The 18585-nt window shown below is 44.4% G+C and overlaps 1 protein-coding gene across 5 annotated transcripts in view; it reads right to left on the bottom strand.

Moving 5' to 3' along the window:
* LOC120898513 overlaps positions 1 to 18585 on the bottom strand; it is a 106720-nt gene that overhangs the window by 16157 nt on the left and 71978 nt on the right. For 4 of the 5 annotated variants that reach the window (XM_040304467.1, XM_040304470.1, XM_040304469.1 and 1 more), the window contains exon 7: positions 1010 to 1207. The exons of the other annotated variant lie outside the window; for it this stretch is intronic. In XM_040304467.1, coding sequence (XP_040160401.1) covers positions 1010 to 1207 — 198 coding nt within the window. The remainder of the gene's footprint in view (positions 1 to 1009; positions 1208 to 18585) is intronic. 5 annotated transcript variants of the gene reach the window in all.

Here is an 18585-nt window from a genome sequence, read left to right as displayed (position 1 = left end):
AAAGGTCAACAGATAAATAGTGACTTACTGTTATCATCTTAGAAATAAATTTAGCTAGTTTCTTTATCATATGAATTCGTATGTTTGTTTTTAAGGGATTTTAGTCAATTTTAGATTATAGGGCCGTTCATTTGAATCATTGCATGAAATGTTTAATATATTGAGTTGATTGTTTGGTTGATTTAGCAAGGTAAGCAGCTTAATTTCCCATAATCGAAAGTGTCAATTTATAAGCTTTTATTTAAAAAAAATAATACAATTTCAATGCACAACGTGTCGAGAAAGGCATCAATATCACATTCATGAAACAACATAAAAAATCAAATGGGAAAAATAATTTTGATATATTTCGAATTGAATCAATACACATATTTGACATATTCGTGCAGAGTGACGCTTTTACGTTATGACAGCAGGGAAGCACCCCCTTGGGGGCTTTTCAGTGAGTGCTGGTGCTACCATTGTCTTTCTGTGTTGGGAAGGTGTGAATAAGAGCGAAAGGCTTTAAATGGAATGGCAACCTGTTGATTTGTGCTTTAAGTGTTTAAGATTTTTTTCCCACGGTACGGTGGAGCACCCCAAAAAACGGTGGATCAGGAGCGAATGTGTCAATTGCAAACATTTAAAACTCCACATTCGCATGAATGCTTACACAGGGAAACGTGTTTTTGACTAGAAGCACTTCAGTAACAAAACAAAAAAAAAAAACACTTAAAAACCAGACTGGTGAGTGGATTTTACTTCCATTGTGAAGGATAAGTAGCACAATAGAGAAAGCTTCCAAAAACGGTGGGTGACAAACAAACAAAACAATCAAACAAACAACACACAGACACACAAAGCTAATTAAGACACACTCGACAGTGTATGTAACCCAGACAGATAGAGCGACAGATATGGAGAGAGAGAGAGAGAGATAGAGAGAGAACGCCAAAGAGTGAGGCGTGGTGGTGGTGAGGTACGGAACATCAACAACAAAACAACGAAACACAAACAGCAGCACACTCACCTGTCGCTCGGAGGCCGACACGTTCTCGGCACTCTTGGCCTTCCGGCAGAGGACACTCTGCGAGCCGTACCGTCGGATGAACTCGATCGAGTCGAACCCTTTGCCCTCGGACGACACGAAGATGGCCGAGTTGATACGGGCCCGGGTGCAACGTTCCGAGATCACCGAGGAGGGCTCCTCCGGCCACGGATGGTAAGGCTGCCGAGCGGCGACCGCCCAACCCCGCAGGAAGGGGCCACAAAAGGCGTGCCAGTGTGTGTGTGTGGGGGCGTGTTGGGTGGGTTTTGTTTTGAGGGTGAGGGTGAGGGTTGGTGTTTTTTTTTTGGTGCCAGTGCACAGAGAAGGTCGGCGAACCCGCGAACCCCAGGACACGTTGACCACCACGGATGGATTATCCCGCAGTCCAGAAGGCGACGCGAATTCCAACCGTTCGGGGCGGGTGTAAGTCAGTGGCGGGTGGACATTTTTCGGGCGCAGGGAGAGAATCGAGCAGAAAACGAAATTAGTTTAGAGTGGCTTCACCTTGGTCGGCGGGCGCGGAATGTATGATTCCGGATGTGATGATGACAGGAAAAAAACACAGAAAGAGTCAGAAATAGACAATAGATTAAATAGGTTGTGTCGGTGACTGGGTGTGTGGGTGTGTGTGATTGAGTGTGAATTGAATTGAGACAGAGAGAGAGAGAGAGAGAGAGATAGAAGGAGAGAAAGAGCGTGAGCCGTTCATATAAAGACAGACAGAGCAGAGAGACAAAGAGCGACAGAGACAGAGCGAGACAGATACATAGAGGAAGAGTAGTGAGGGAGGTGAATCTCAGCAAAGCATAGAGAAAGAGTGCCGTTTCACTCTTGGACGAATGTGTCAAAATGTAATTGAAAGGAAAAGGTGACACATCACTAGTTAAAGCTAGCGAGCGGGGTTTTGTCGTGTAGGGCGGAAACGTGTAGGTAGGTAAAGCAAAACCAAAAAGCCAACGTGATGAAATGAAGGGCGGGCAACGAGGTATACGGGGGTATACTAGGGTTGTCTACTTGCGATTAAATATGTGGCCGCAGGGAGGGAACAAAAGGAAAATCATTAAGCTGCTACCGGTTGAGCTGGTTGGGGTTTTGTGTGACAATCGGTATGAAGCAACTATTCGGGCAGATGCGGAATCGATCTTGGATATGCAACACAGCTAGGCGAACAGGGGTGGACACGGAAAAAGCGAGGGGAGCTTTGCCTATGGGGAAAGCTTCAACGCCAACTGCTACAAGGGAGGAAGCAGCGCAACACTAACGGGGAAAAGTTCAACAAAGCACTGAGCGGACGTAAATTGAAACACACTCACGCTAGGCCCACTGGGTGTATGTGTGCGCAGTTGCAAGTGTGTATGTGTATGTGTGTGTGTGATTGTGGGTTAAAAGCGTGAGACAACTTTAGAAAGCGCAAGGTAACAGCGTTTAAAAACGCTTTTCTTTTCTTTTTTTTGTACCAGCAACAGTAACAATAGCGCACAAACGAGACTGCAAAGTTCGTGAATCGTTTGAATGAAGTTAATTGTAATTGTTCTGTACAAGCTTTGTGAAATTTCTAGCACATGTGCATCGCTCGTGTGTGCGTACGTGGTTTAAGCTTGTGCGAAAGGTAAAGTAGCAGGGTAGTAGAAAATTTCCTTTGTTTTTATTGTAACTTGATTCTGTGAAGGAAAATCAATACTAAGCCCAAGCGGTGAGAAAACGCTACGAAAAAATGCCCGAAATTCAATCCGGCGATATTTGTTCGGTGGGAAATGGGATGGAAAGTTTCTATTTTCTCATATTCTGTGTGCTAAAATGGACCTTCGCACACTACAAGGGTAGCAATTTTAAGGCTTAAAACGAAGGAATCTTTGGGTGACGTTCTATACAAATAGTTCTAAAGACTTTAACTGTGCTATGAAGCTTTGTACAGAGATTGGGTTTCAAAAATGGAGGATGATCTTTAAAACATAGTTTATTGTTGGTATAAATTAATTAGATAAATTATTGTTGGTATAAAAAAGTTAAATCTAGCCTTAATGTTTGTAAGGTAAGTAATAGTTCATTTAGCAATGTTATTCGTGAAAGTGATGGATATATTTATCATAGTTTACTAAGGTTTTAAGTATTAACAAAATATTGAAGGGTGAATGCATAAATAAAGCATCAACATAAGATGATATCACAATTGTAGTGAAATGAAAGTCTTATGTTATTTCTACTGTAAATGTAATTAAAAGTGCTTTATTTATGTCGGCTTCAGAAATACTGGATTTGTCAATTTAAAAGAAATCAGTTTAGTCATATGGGACCTGAAACAATTGTAATAGAACTCAAGCTTATTTTTACACATCCTAGGAAATTGATTAGGTATACTACTTTAACAATCTAGCGATCCTGTTATGTACAATCGGTTTCATGAACTAAACTATAAACTACAAATTCCCTTACATTGCAAGCAAACACTAAGTAAATGCAATTTATTTAATTCATGCCGTTTGATGGCAGATCGTTTGAAAATAACGACACTGAGTTAACCCCATTTTGAGGGAGATAAAGTAATTCCTCAAAACTCATACCATCAACAGTGAGTGCTGGATACCATTTCTCGCCCGGTAAACCCTGCTACCATTGCAATTCCAACAGGAATGCATCATAGTCGATTGCCTTCGTACGGGCAACGAGCGTGCATGGTCTGTCCTGCAATTGGCACGTTTCTTCAAGCTAACTGCACCACAACAAGGGCACTCGTTAGTTTATGGGTTGCTGTGTCCATCCAGCTGACCAACAGGGCAGTCCGGTGGAGAGAAGAGCCGCTCTCGAAACAAGATAGACGGGCACTAGCAAAAGAGTGGATGCAGTTTTGTTGATCGAAACAGGAGGTTGGGCCGATTAGCACGAGACGCATTCGACGAAAGAACTGAACTATTTTGACATGGTGCTGAAGTTTTGCGGACGATGTGCCGAATGAAGCCAATCAATAAAAGATTAGATTTATTATTGCGCTACCACCTGGCGATACTACGAATTGCTAACATCATCCAATGTTTTTATTATGATGCACGGACGGACGAACGGATACGTTTCTGTACAGCACTCAAACGCTCGTGCAAAAACTTAATTGGAAGAAAAAGTTTCATGTAGAATTCGGTTGGTGCATGTATTTTTTTTTCGATTGCTGCAACATGTTCGAAATTTATATTGCAACTTTTTCTGAGCAACTGCTTCTAGCTACATCAATGCAGTGAACGATGCAGCACAGTACTGCACACGATTTCGTGCAGCTTTTCATACGTGTTTGTGTATGTGTGTTTTGGTGCAGTTTCATTCGTTTTGCGTGCACGTGTAAATTCATCGTGCTGTTATTCATTTGGCAGTAAAATAGTTTTCATTCCGGACGATGGAATCAAGCACAAATCGTTATGAGCTTAGAGCATCAAGACAACATTGCATGTGTAGCGTGCAGCAGCGTGCAGGGTTGTTATTCATTTCATAAGCTTTTTTGTAGCTGTTGAAAACAAAACGAAAACATCTTCGTAATCATCAGTGGCAGCAGCAGCAGCAGCAGTGACAATGGTTCCCAAAAGCAAGGAGTGTGCTCGAGTGTTTAAGCTGCTTAAAGGTGGCTTAAAAATAAAATCGAGTAAATGGAAGCAGAAACCAGGAAAAAGCAGCGCACAATATACGAGGGAAAAAAAAAAGATGCCGTATTGTGTTTCGGTAAAAATTTGTTCATGTTTGCTTACTTGCTCGTGGGGTTCGTTTTGACAACGAACTAAACCGACCATGAACAAACCCGCTCGTTCTCGTCCATGAAGTTTGCCAAAGGATGATTGCGTGTGGTGTGTGTGTTTGAGAGAGAGACAGAGAGTGGGAAAGAGTTTGGCGCTTTTATCAGAACCGGCTTAGGGTCAGCTCATGGATCGTGGGTATGCAGGTCCACACCGCAAGATACCACAGTGCGAGGCGATTTTGGCGGGTTGTGCACACGGAATGGAGAAAATGATACAATTACTTCACTTAATTATGGATTTGGTACTGTTTTTGCCTCCGGGAATTAATCGTTGATGTAAAATGTAAAAACGAAGAATAGTAGACATGCGATGTAGCTCCACGATGGGAGACAAATTAACAAATTAGTGCATGGTTGGTTGAGTGTATGCGTTCTGCTGTCATTCGGAATGATAAAATGATGATTAAATCATCGGTGACACGGAATGAGGAAAAGTGTGCAGAAAAATTGTTTGACATTTCATCATTGTGCAAATATTGAGTCATTTTCATACGGGATATTTGCATTTGTTAGCTTAAAACGAATTATTATTTTATAACAACGCGTCTCAGTATAACATAGTCTATATATATATATATATAAGTCTGTTTAGTACATCTATGTTTGATAAACAACTATCTCAGTTGTACGGAAAAGTCGTTGAGTAAACTGCATCAGCAGGGATTGGTTTTTATTGTGCTGAGTGTGATTGTGTGCCCTCTATAGAAGCAAACACGATGAAGTAACGTTGTAGTGTTGCCAAAACCAAAATTCCCTTTTTGCTCTGTACCACTGACTCAGTGGTAAAACTCTCAGGATTGCTTCAAATGCTGCGTAAAGCAACACAAAAAAGAACTACCATTCTAAACAGACGGTATTGCTCAAAGGTGCAAGCTGTACTGCTGAGTTGATTTCCAGCAACAACACATCCGTTCCATCGCTCCATTAATAATTTTAAGCCGAGCTATTTCTAAACACTTCATTATTTATTTTTACGACCCGCTACGACCTGGTGCGGCTGCAGGTGAAAGGTGGGTTTGGTATGCCTTGCTGTTTGGCGCTCTTTGGATCTCTTCCGCAGTCAGCTTCGAGTCAGGTTGCTCGAAAACTGGGGGGCGATGATTCATGACATACAAAGGTAAGCCGGCTTTGTGCACGGGCTGGCCAACCAGCCACCGCATCGTCTTCGGCGTGAGTGCACACATAGTGTGGTCGCGTATGAGTGCATCCATTACCGGCGCTGGTTGGTATAAGATATCGACATTTGGAGGGTTGAAAAAAACGGTACCTCACGAACAAAGGATCGATGGTACGAAAGCAAACTCACCGTACGCTTGTAGTTGAGCTGAATTTATGCCGATAGTACGCCAGCTTTATATCATAGCTTCGGCTCAATCTGGAACGTCTTTTAATGTGTGGTTTGGGAGGTGTGCGAGTACGTTAAGCGGAAAAGTGTTTAGGGATGAGCATTTTGTTTTGAGTGGGCGATCATTGCCGTCTAGGGAAGTAGGTCTTTTAGCACGATGGAGTACATACAATAACGCATGTGTGGTTTCAACCGCAGTCTCCGATGAATCTGAATGCACTGCAAGGATTCTTGGGATAGAGTGGTATGTGGTACCATGCGTCTCCATGATGGTTGCCATATGAAACACCATGCGTCTCCATGTGAGAATTTATAGGAAGCACCATGCGTCTCCATGTGAAAATTCATAAAACTCAGTTAACACTTTAAGCGCCGTGTCATATAAATTCGCATGACGGTTTTGCTCACCGTTCAGCTTTGCATCTGACGCTCAGTGATTCTCTTGAGAACGAATGAGAGAACGAGAACGACATGTGCTACGCCGCTTATCGCAATGAAACAAAAGAGTGATAACAATGGCACGAGAAACTGTCGCTCTCATCGCCCTCTTGCCATGCGCTACGTGCTCACTCAAAAACTGTGACGTCAGGCCGGCGGTCAAAGTGTTAAGTGTTTTAGGGTACGTTCAGCATTCAAAAGCGGACGCAAAACGAATCATTTGGGTTGGTATCAGTTAGAATATACTAACATAGTCGCAACATGTGTAAACATATGTTTATATTTGATATAAGGCCATCCAACATCATTTTAGCTTTAAAACCTTTTCTTCTGTTGAGATAACTCAATCGACGGTTTCCGCGCGATCGAGCTGTATAAGGCCTTCAATTGTATGATTTATAGAGCAAATAACAGCTCACCTGCACGTACACGTAAACGGTCAAGATTGATGGAGAAAGAAGTGCACGTTGCAAGCCAAGCCAGACAGGAAGAAAATCAAATATGTCTAAAATGAAGATTGACGCATGTTAGCAACGAAGTTCATATCGTATAATTCATTGGAAAGAAAATCGTATAACAAATTTATGCAATTTCAGTTCTTTGAATGGGAATTTGGCTACACGTCAATGATAATTACGGATTCGTTGAAGCTGTCAGTTGTCTTTCTCTTCATTAAACCAAAAAAAACCTTGTTGGTTTAATAGTGTCGAAGCTTCTTTTTTAAGCAATGACTCCAGCTAAAAGTCGTTGTGTATTAACTTCACGTACGGGGTCACATCACAGCAGGTCGTTGCCTGACAGCTACCAGATCAATAGTTTCGATCCGGTAGCATATAAACAATATTTTCTATGCCTCCTTTTCCATCGAACTATCCTGCGGGAAGAGTATTTCACAACGGGTACGATGTGCTTTTATGTGGACTGTTTTCCACCTACCTCTGTTTCTAGTTACGCCCACTGGAACGCAACAATGGAAAATAGGAAGTTATGGAAAATCGATCAGTTTTATGTCTGCTCTCCCCTCTTGTCAATGCCACATCGATCGCTGTTCCATGCTTTAGCAACCGTGTATTGAATGAACAGCAATAGTCTGCGTTGGTTGCTACTGCTGCTGCTACTGCTGCACGTAATGACAAATTCTGATGTCATGCTGATCGAAGGATATCCGATTGGTTCCCAGTAATTTCCAGAGCGCAATGGTGGGTGGGAGAAAAATCGATGCTCCTTCGCTTGCCGTTCAGTGTTCCTCCCTAGCATAGATAGTTTTGATGCAAACCAGCAGGCCGTTTGTGTTTCTTTTCCCAACACGTAACGGGAAATGCAGTACGCACAGCACAGTCTTGAGTTTGATTGGCTTCTGCTGTCCATTAGAGGATGTTCATTATTGAAGATAATTAGGATCAAATAGCCCACAAGCGGTGATGGTGGGGTTGCTTGGGTGGTACAAAAATATAACTGTTCACAGAGCAATCACAACCCATAGCACTGCAGCTGTAGCGCTTACCGTTGGATGCATCCTTTGTATGGTGTTAGTGAAGCGAATGGTGTTAATTTTCACATACGACGAAGCAACTCGTTAACGAGAGAGAAAGATAAAGGGACTAGGGAAGTGCAAATCATTGCATTGAACATTGGTTTTAATGAGTTATTCTCAAGTTCAGATACTAATTGGAACAGTATCAAGGCAACACAATTTACAATTTAAAATATTAGAAATGGGGAGACATTTTATTTTAAAAAAACTGAAGTCGAAGTAAAACTTGTATTCTTTCGCATTCTTGTACTTTATCCTATTTTACCAATTGAACATAAAATGAATCTCTTATTCCGGCACCAATTTCGCATACAAAAGAAGCATTCAGGCATCTTTCACGGCCGGAGGTGTAAATGAAAATTTAATTCTGTTCATACTTTTACTTGCTTTCACTATCAGCAATGCGCCAACACGGCTGTACGCCGCTAATTATCTACCAGCGTGCCGTGTGGAAAAAGAGAACGTGGAAATTTCCCTTCTGCAAAAGTTTTCCCATTAACCTCATCCCGCTGCGGCAGCAAATTGCAACCACCGTCTCACGTAAAGGTAAGGCAAGCGTGCAAATAATTAGCTTGTCCTTCTTTCGTTCATCCAGTTCCGACCCGATTCTGGTCCAGTCTGTATCTCTGTTTGTGTTTGTGGGTGAGCTAAAGCAACACCCCGCTGGTCAGTATATGTGTGGTCCAACTACGAACTCCGGCGCCAATTGACGATTTCGCACCAGCTCGTGCCAACTCGTTCGCCGGCTGATTATGATGTTTGCCTCACTCGAAAATGGACAACTCTGACCGCAGTGTTGATGAGCCTCCGTGGCGACCACATTGGCAGACATTAACGCGGGGGAAAAAACAACAACATCAACCACACGGCTATTAGTTACGGGGTGATTCAAGGGGAGGCCCGATGGTGTGTGTGTGTGATTGGATGGCAAAAGAACAGACACACACACCCATCATGATGAACATGTTGTTCACGCGCTGGTAAAGTTTCCAACAGCCGGTGGTGTCGATCACGAAGGTGTCGTGACGGGGCCTGGTGGATTGTTTACGGCAAATGGGTCGTAACGGGAGAACCGGCCAAATAAAGGTTGATTGTAAATAATTTCATCTTTCGCTCGTGGCTCGACTGCCACGCCTGGGTGGGATTTCTGATGTCTGACCGAGGGTGGGTCGGACGGTGTTTGTTTTGATTAGATCTTGGAGTTTGTCCAGAAAAGGATAGTTTCTGCTAGCTTTAAGACATGGTTGTTGGTTTTAGGGTGCGCATCGTTTCGCCTAAACAATAACACAGGCAAACGTGTGCAGTTTATTAATAGTTAAACAGAGTCGTAAAAGACCAAGCTGATTATAAGCAGACCAGAGAAATGGACTTAGCCATTAGTGTGTTGGAGCTAGTATCTATATAGTAAAAATCAAAATGAATTAATCCTTAGTCTCGTTAGCGTGAACAACACTTAGCTTAAATGAGCTGTCACATGCTCGACTTTTCCCATCACAGCCACAATCTGGCCAATAAAAAAGGAAATGCACCACGCACATTCCATTCCATCGCCGATCCATTTATCTTTTCCATCGCCCGTGATCAAACCTCGCCAAACGGCCACTGGCGTTGTGGCGGAAGCAATTCGTCAACCTTGCCCTAACACGGTCTGCAAACGCAAACGAACGAAAAATAGCCAAATTGCGTGCAAACGTGCACGATTGTGTGTGTGTATATATTTTTGGCGAAAGCAGCAGAAAAAAACCCCAACGTTTGATTGAAATCACTCACAGGCACAGGCATTGTGCGATCTTAACTAGGTGCCGAGAGCCACCGATTAGACTGGTGGGTAACGTGCTGGTGGACCATCGGCCGGTCAGCCGATATGTACAGAACTTTAAGGAGACTATCTACGCTTGAAAAACACTCTATTAGGTTGATTTTTTCTTTCTTTCTTTGCCCACCCTCTTTCCGATATGGTCAATCTGTATCTGAAGCACCAAGCACGCACTCAAGGTAGCGAGCAGGCCGAAAAGGTTAAGGTTAAGTGAGCCGTCGCTTCATTAGGCCAAAGTACTCTGCAGCCTCGTTGCCGAGGGGGAATTGTGCAGAGGTCACCGCTACTGGAAGTCATTAATGGTGAGCGCTGGCTACCACGGCAAGGTCACGATTATAGGACAGGGTGTGTGTGTGTGTTTTTTTTTGGGTAAACTAACTTGCTTCTGGGAAACTTTACCACATGGATGAAATGACATTTCGAAGGCGATTTAATGATTGGTTCGTATCGGTTGGAGAAGAATTATATTGCTAGCTGCAAGTTCCCACACGGTACATTATCACATCGACAGCGTATGGAGTAAGCCGAATGAATCTTTTATTCAACTCAAGTGTCAATGTCAGACATTTACCACGTGTTTGTGTGCGGGCTGGAGCAACGACTAGTCTATTTAGTCTACAAAGCGCTTCAACATGTGCTACAATCTTTCAGTCGGCAAAGTTCCAATATCACAATAAATAATTTGTTCCACAAGGCTTGCTTGCTGTTCCTGTACGGCAACACATTTATTTGAAACACCTTCATTCGGGTCCTATTGATTTGGAGCAATTAAATTGATTGCGTTGCAGGTTGGCAGGCAGGTTGCCTTCGAGCGGGGCTTTTGTATTAAGGTGGCAAAGGCGAATAAGCTACTCTACGGAAACGGAATTAGCACTTGGTGATGCGGACGCACGCACCGGACCGACCGAGCCAGTGGGGTCAGTTACTGTAGGGAAAAAGAGGGGCAAAAAGATGGGGGAAAAAGTCAGAATTGGACAGAGATTGTGATTGTGAAGCAGTTGCTGCCGCACAGTACAGCAACTTGTCTCTGGAGTAGCGGAAACCTTGCGATTCGCCAATGCAGAACCCTATCCACCGGCCCTACCCGGAACGATGGCTTTGGGCAGATAAGCTTTCACAGTTTTAATTTCCTAAGAAGAGAATACTAAATGCTACTTTGCTTTTCCTTTTCCAGCACAATCACTTACAGAGTGCCGTGTGTACTAAGAAGGCTGAAAGTATAGTAATGGTGCATTTAGTACAACGGTTAACAATTCCAAGAGAATATATCATCATTTGGTACTAGCCCTAAAATAGTAATGTTCCAACATTCACTACAATATAGTTGTTGATTTAATTGTCTTCTACGCTACGTTTTCTGCTATGATCAGATAACTTTGTACATATTCCGGAAAGTAAAATAAATGGGGATGTATATATTGCTTTTCGCGTCTAATAAATATACAGGATAGAAGCTATCGTGGAGTACTGGTCGGTTGTATTTACAGATTTTTTTTTGTACAAGATAGACAACATAACAACACACAGACAAACAACACAAAACAAGAGACAGAGTATTGACAGCGAATTATTATAAGAGAGAGAAAAGGAGAGAGAGACAGAGCGATAAAAAGAGAAATAGAGATAGAACGAGGTACCGAGAATAAGAATATTTGTGAGAATGAGAAGAAGAGATAGCACTGGAGAGATAAAGAAAGAGAGAGAGAGAGCGAGAGAGAGTGAGAGAGAGATAGTTAAACGCAATGTGTCAACACTAGCAATAGGTATAACAGTTGTATAACAGTTTTCAAGCTGTCACTTCAACGCCTAGTAAACGGGATCTTAACACAATGAGTCAATGACACAACAGCCTACTGGATGACAGGTACAAACGGGGACCTAGTGTGTTTCACCATACGATAGCTACAGCTGACGGACATCCTACCGATCAGTGGGATCAGCTCCAATGAATCACACCGCCCAATCACAGGCACAGCAAACAACACTATCCAGCAGAGGTTGTTTTGGGGCTGGGGTGGATAGGGTTCTGCGGCACAACACAATGTTCACTACACGGAGACATACTACTGGCCAATGGTTGTCTAGCTTACGGTGTGGTTCTACGTAGTGTATGTTTAGTGGTACTGCGAGTGTTGATGCGATGTGTTGTACGTATATCTGGCTGTATGTGTGTGTAGGAGGGTTACAAACGCTTTGGCGTGAGCCAAAGGGACAACATAAAAACTTGGAGTTGAAAAAACACACATACACGCGTACACGGACACACACACATACATAAAGACACAATCTTTGTGAAGAGACTTCAGTAACGCAAGTGACTTGAGTGTTCAGCTCGCATAAGCACATCAATGTTGCAGTACACCGGACAAACGAACAGAGCGTGTTGTGCGTATTGACTCTCTCAGTGACAGTTGCACTGCTTGATCCACCGCTTGACAGCTGTCACGTGCGTGCGCATATGTGTGTGTTTAGTTCGGGAAAAAAAGATGGACAAGGGGCACCATCCGTTTTCAGACTACCACCCTTGGGAGGAGGAAGCTTCCGGAGGATGTGGTTCATGATGGTGGTGGTTTGTGGTGGTAGTTGGTGGTGGTGGTGGTGGTGGTGGTGGTTGTAGAACACTTACGCAGGCTTCAACATCGTCGTCGGCGTGCTCGCGGGAGGAGCGGCTGCGCGTGCCACTGTCCCCGGCACAGTGCGTGGTGCTGTTGCTGCCGCCGCTGCACACCGAGGTGTACTGCTTGCTGCGCGAGAACAGCGTCTGTCGATACTTTTGGCTTAGCCGCGGATGCGAATGGTGATGGTGCGGGGCATGGTGGTGTGGCGTCGACGCCGCCCCCGCCGCCTGCTGCACGGAGTGTGCGTGCGTTAGCAGCGGGCGCTGCAGCAGCGGTTTGGTCTGGTGACGCTGGCACCCGACCATCGATGGCCGGTGGGCGTGCCGCAGCAGCGGCCGATCCTCGGAGCGGTGGCGCTGCAGCAGCGGATGCACATGCCGGTGGTTGGCGAGCGAGTGGCCCGGTGGGTGCGGGTGATGGCCCGCCCCGAGCAGCGGCTGGCGGCTGCCGTGGTGCGCGTGGTGCAGCAGCGTGGGCACCGTCCCGTGCGGTACCATCGAGTGGCGCCGGATCTCGTGCGCCGGCGAGCGGAGCGCCGGCTCACCGTGGCGTGGTGCTGCTGCCGCCACGGCCAGATGGGGATGCGAATGGTGCGGCTGGGCGGCCAGCGGCTCGGATGCGGCCGCGTCCTCCGTCGTCAGGGCCGGGTGGGCCGCGGGCGCCGGTGCCGCCGCATCCGCACCCGGATGCTAGCTGTCCGTGTCCGCCCGGTGCAGCAGCGCGAACTGGCAGCCGCACTCGCGCGACTCCGAATGGCGCGACAGCGGACACTGGAAGCAGCGGTCCAGCAGACTGCAGCTGTCGCACCGTGGTATGCACTGTAACAACGCACCGGCAACAACACAAAACAGGCCATTTGTATTTGCTTTCTCTCTCTTTCTCTCTCTCTCTCTCTCTCTCTCTCTTTCCCGCTTCCTCTCTCTTTCATCCCTTCTCATTCACACACACAAACATCCTCACACATACAACCAGACATACACAAGTACTGTCTACAATAGTGTGCTACTTATTCTCGATATCTCACTCCCTCCCTCTTTCCTTCTCTTGCTCTCTCTCTCTTTTGTACTGTCTCTCGGTAGTTCCTGGTGGTGGTGATGGTTGGTAGGCAGTGTGCATTGGCTGTTTGTGTGAAGGTCCAATGGTGTCTCAGTGTTGGATTGGATTGACGTGTACGTGTGTGGACAGTAGTGGGGTGGATATCAAAGGTGAGACGCAGTGGGCAGGTGTTGAGAGAATAAAGACGACATTGCACTATTTAGCGTTGACATTAACACTAAGAAGTACGGGAACATCCTATCCGTTTCGAGGTGAGATCTTTGAAATGAAATTCCGTGGAAATTTTTATGGATTATGTTTTTTTTTCCAACAGAAATAATGCTCATCTTGTCTCAGGGTAGAAGGTATCATAAATCTCGAATATTTGCACCTCAAAACAGGTTACTAAGGCAAATAAAGACCCCGCTAAGTAGCACAGTACTGAAAAATCCCAACGGGCACTAATCCTGCTTTACATGTTTCGAAAACGCCAACGCTGCGCTCTATTTTACGCAGCGAAACCTTCCCGAGCAGGAAGGGACACTCGTGAAAACGCGTCCCACTGGTGTTTTGTTACCGGAAGGGATTCAGACAAAGTGTTATAGGGTTGTAAATTTTTTGGTCCTCGGTGGGTGGCGTATCTCCCTTTTTTTCGGTGTGTGTCACTTCAGCTAACCGTAACACCTGTTTAGGACATGCAAAGCGCAGACGCACTGTAAAATCCTTTTGTAGCGGTTGTGCACAAACAAACCCGCATTTCAACCGTGTGGTTAACACTTAATCAGCGGTATTTGATAGCTCTCGGCCGATGGTGCTTTGAGTTGAACATTTAATTCCTTTTTCGATGGATTGGCTGGCGGTTTAATGGGCCTGTTACGGTTTGTGGCAATACATAATTGAACTAAAGCGTAAAGCGTAGCGTAAAGTCTTGTAGGTTTTTGAGCGTGGCTAAATGTAACCTGCAGGGTAGGTTAGTTTGATTCAGCCCCCAAGTATTGATTTCTGTTCCGAGAAGTTGCCACAGGATGTCCTTTTGCTTGTGGATGTTTACTTTTAGCTGAAGCTGGTAAACATTGGAAACGGTGTTTAGGTCCTTCCAGGAATCGAGAAACAAAGACATGACCAAAGCATCATATGTTTCTGTGTTTTCCTTGTTCCTCCAACCCTTTACTGGTATGAATTCGAGTTGGAGAAGGGTTTTATAATTTTCTAAGAAAAGGAAATGGACCGAGCAGTCACGGACAGATACTGTCATAAATATTTGTCAATTAAAATTCCACAACAAAATATGGGTTGGGCTGCTTTTTCAGGCGAAGAAAATCCAAATCTAAATCTTCGGCACCAGAGCTTCGGCGTCGTTGGAATAGGAATGAGAAAAATATTTCAATTAATTTAATAACCTCACTCGTCAAGTTGCTCTATTTTGTAGGTTTTTTTTGCAAGAAACCTCTCAAACATGACCTACAGTGGGTCGCGTCAGCTAGCGATCTTGCACGTCTTACAGACATGATTGAATAGTCCCGTTTGGTTTTTTGTGCGAAATGTTTGCAACCAGGGACAACTTGTTCAAGCTGTTGTTGTATCGTTGAAATAAAATCGAAACAATAAATAGGATCATAAAATTGCAAAAGTTTTACGGTGCTAATAAAACGGCTCCGACCGTGCCAAAGACCGTCCACTTCCGGGCCTGCGAACAGTGTTGGTGGCAGTAGTCAGGCTCACAGGCAGGGAAATGTTTCGCGTTTATTGATTTTTACGCATAAAACGATAAAAGTAAAAGTCCAGAACGTAAAGAAACACGCCCCGTCCACTTCAAACGAGGGCAATTGTTTCGCATTAACAATAGCCAATTTATTTGACCATCCGCTTGAAAATGATGATCCACTTCGAGCTTCCACATTGTTTGCGTGTTGAAGAAGATGGAGACGCGTTCTTGGGAAGAGATTGAATCAATGTTGTTAAAAGCCTGTGCAGAAATGTGATTTTTCTCCCCACTACAGTGTTGTCTCGTGTTGATAGCTTTTCTTTGGAAAATTTGAAAATTTTCATATCCATAATTTTTCCGAAAACATTTCTTGATAAAAACAAGAAAAAGTGTATTGCTTTCGGTTATATTGAACCTTAACAGCAGTTATTTTAACCAATGTTACCCAACTTTTGTCAAAGTAAAACAAAATAGCATCATGCAAGGATGTATTGTCATGATCGACAGCAATAATCAGCAATACCCGATGTTTCCAATTTGTTTCACCATAAATCGTTGAGCTAATAAAATGTAACAGAACAAGGCGTTTGCAAACGTGAAAGCGATGAAGCTTTAAACATTTCCCTTAAGCTTATGAAAACCATGCAAATGCAGGCGCATTGAGGTGAATAAAACAATACGATAATCTTTCGACAAACGTTAATTACCACAAAGCACGAAAACTGTCAACATACTATCCCCTTTTCTATCGGTGTAATGCATTAAGCACACGAAAACAATGCATTGGCAGCCCCCTGGCACACCTCGCGTTTGCATACTTTATTTGCCAGCGAAACAATAAATAAACGGACACTTTTCACACCACATTAGCTGTTTGCAGCGCGTTAGCCACACCATGTGTTATCCAAATAGAGATAAACCAACAAATCATAAACACCCGAACCGCTGCTGTGCTTTGCGCTACTATTTCATTGCGCCTGTTTGACACCGTTTGCTGGTTGCTCAAACAGCGAGGACAGGCTGCAATGGATTTGCTTGCTACCCGTGGCCAAAAGAACAACCGTAGTCTCGTAGCTGCATGGCGAACGATTGGTGAGCGTGCCGAAGTAGTGTGCCCTTTTCTTCTGGTTTGTTTGGCATTCAAAAACAACTCCGAATGCAATTTCAAAGGAGAGCAGGTTTTGACAAAAAAAGCAGCGAGAAGTCATGAGGGAATAAAAACTGGGGGTCGCTCCAGTGTCGCAAAAGTGTCACCGAAGGTTGTTCCGTTTGGTGTGTTGGCAATGTTTGTGTCGCCGGTGGGTCACGCGCAAGATGGCAGAGCAAAAAATATATATATATGCACCACCCCGTGTGCACATATGCTGGACGTGGTGGAAAATATATAGTTTCACTTCCGACACGACCGACCTTGCACCTTTTGGGGTTGAGCAGGGCTTTTTTTTTGCTCATTCTCAACCTCCATCGAAGGCATTTCTATGCGGACGAAAAATAGATTTACTTTTTATTTTGTGCTCCGCCTTTTTTATGCCAATGGTAACGTTTTTCTTCGACAGTGCTGTTTGGTGGGATGTTTTTTTTCTCTCCTCAGTATCATGATTTTGTCTTCCCTGCAAGCGTTGTTATTTAAATGAGTGTGAAAATTGTACCGTAAATTTACGGCTACCGGTAATTTGGCGATACTTATCGCACGACTGCAGCTGATGTGTTTTGCTCGTGTTCTCTCCGCGCCTTCGCCTTTCGTTCTTGCGTACTGTGCAGTTATGAGGTTTGCCTTTACCCATTGGTGTTAAAACGAAAGCACAAGAAATAATATATAAAAAAATATAACCCCAGGAAGGGGAATATGGAAAATCTAGCCTTTCGCTTGGGAAATTCTACTTTGCTGATAATAATTTGCAACACACATACACACACACACATGGAGGTAAGGGTAATGTCAGGCTAGTACGTATGTGGCATCGAATAAACAGCCATGGCATATCCTTCCTACACAATGCAGTGCTCCTGGTGGGACGGGTGCGATATACGCTGTGTCATGACCTTGCAAACGCTGTCGACAGCCATGTTGCCTTTAGGGTTTGCGCGCGGAACGGCAGTTGGCATTCTTTAACAAGCTATTTTATTCAAATTGCGCATGAAAAGTGCAGCTACGAACAATGCTTCGCAGCGTTCGGGTTTCTTCCCGCAAGCGCAAGGTCAAGGCAAGTCAAGGTGGCCGGGTTTCAACGCGAGTCACCTTCGTCTCGGGAAAATGCACCGGCATTCAGGTGGATGCTTGATTCACACGATTTCAGGCGGCCTATCAGGGGGACCCTAGGCTAGCCTGGATTTGCTTGAGACCAAGGGAAAGGTGTTGGTTTCAAAGGGAAAGAAGTCTAGGTGGGGAATTTTCAGGAGGTATTAGGTTTTAGGTCCCTTAAGCAGGAGATTGCTAGAAAAAATGTTTATAATAATGTGGTTCGTTAGAGTTGCCTGTTCTCTTTGAGGGGATAGAATACTTTGTATCAGAAGGTTTGCAACTCTGTTATAACTTCAGCGTCTCAGTGAGCACTCTCAACATGCAGCAAAGTCATCAAATCAAACCGGTTCTTAGAGTCATCGATGCGCCTTTTTCCAGTCTCTATACTCTAATGGATCAGCAACTACTAGACTGATCAGTAAACGCTGGTTAAGCTGACGAACCACTACTTAACCTCATTCTACAGCAATTGACCAGAGCGGAAAACCAAGCAAGTCTTCCACACCAACACGGTGATACTATTCACGACGCAATAAAAGTGATTACTATTAATTCAATCCAAGGTTGAGTTGCTTGAATGGAACGAGAACACTTCCAATCTGACACTGACGAAGAATCGGGCATCATCCCGGAAACGAAGACACAGCTGTGTTCCGTGTCGCTCATCTTCCCCGGAGCACACTGGGGCCATTTTGTTTATTTTTAATTTATTCCCATTACTTTCCAGGGAGACACACTCCGACACTGCTGGATGCCGGCAGCGATGGGACACACTCGACACTTTACCGGGAGTCCTTACGCCCCGGGACTGCCGGTAGAGGAGGAAGAGATCCTGTTTGAAGTTTTCGCTCGAGAAAGAGATTTACACCAACACGGAAGATGCAGCAGACGTGTGAGACGCGCTGGCTGGTTTGAACGGTTCCGTTTCATCGCGGAACGTGCTCAAAGAAATAAACGACATCACCATCACTTCTTTTTGTTTTTATTTTGGTTCCTCCGCATACGCCCGTCTACCATTAAGACAATGTCGTGGCAAAGAGGCAGTCATTC

Source organism: Anopheles arabiensis, chromosome 2, assembly GCF_016920715.1.
Source record: "Anopheles arabiensis isolate DONGOLA chromosome 2, AaraD3, whole genome shotgun sequence".
In the NCBI taxonomy this organism is placed as follows: domain Eukaryota; kingdom Metazoa; phylum Arthropoda; class Insecta; order Diptera; family Culicidae; genus Anopheles; species Anopheles arabiensis.
This window is presented reverse-complemented; position numbering and strand designations above follow the sequence as displayed.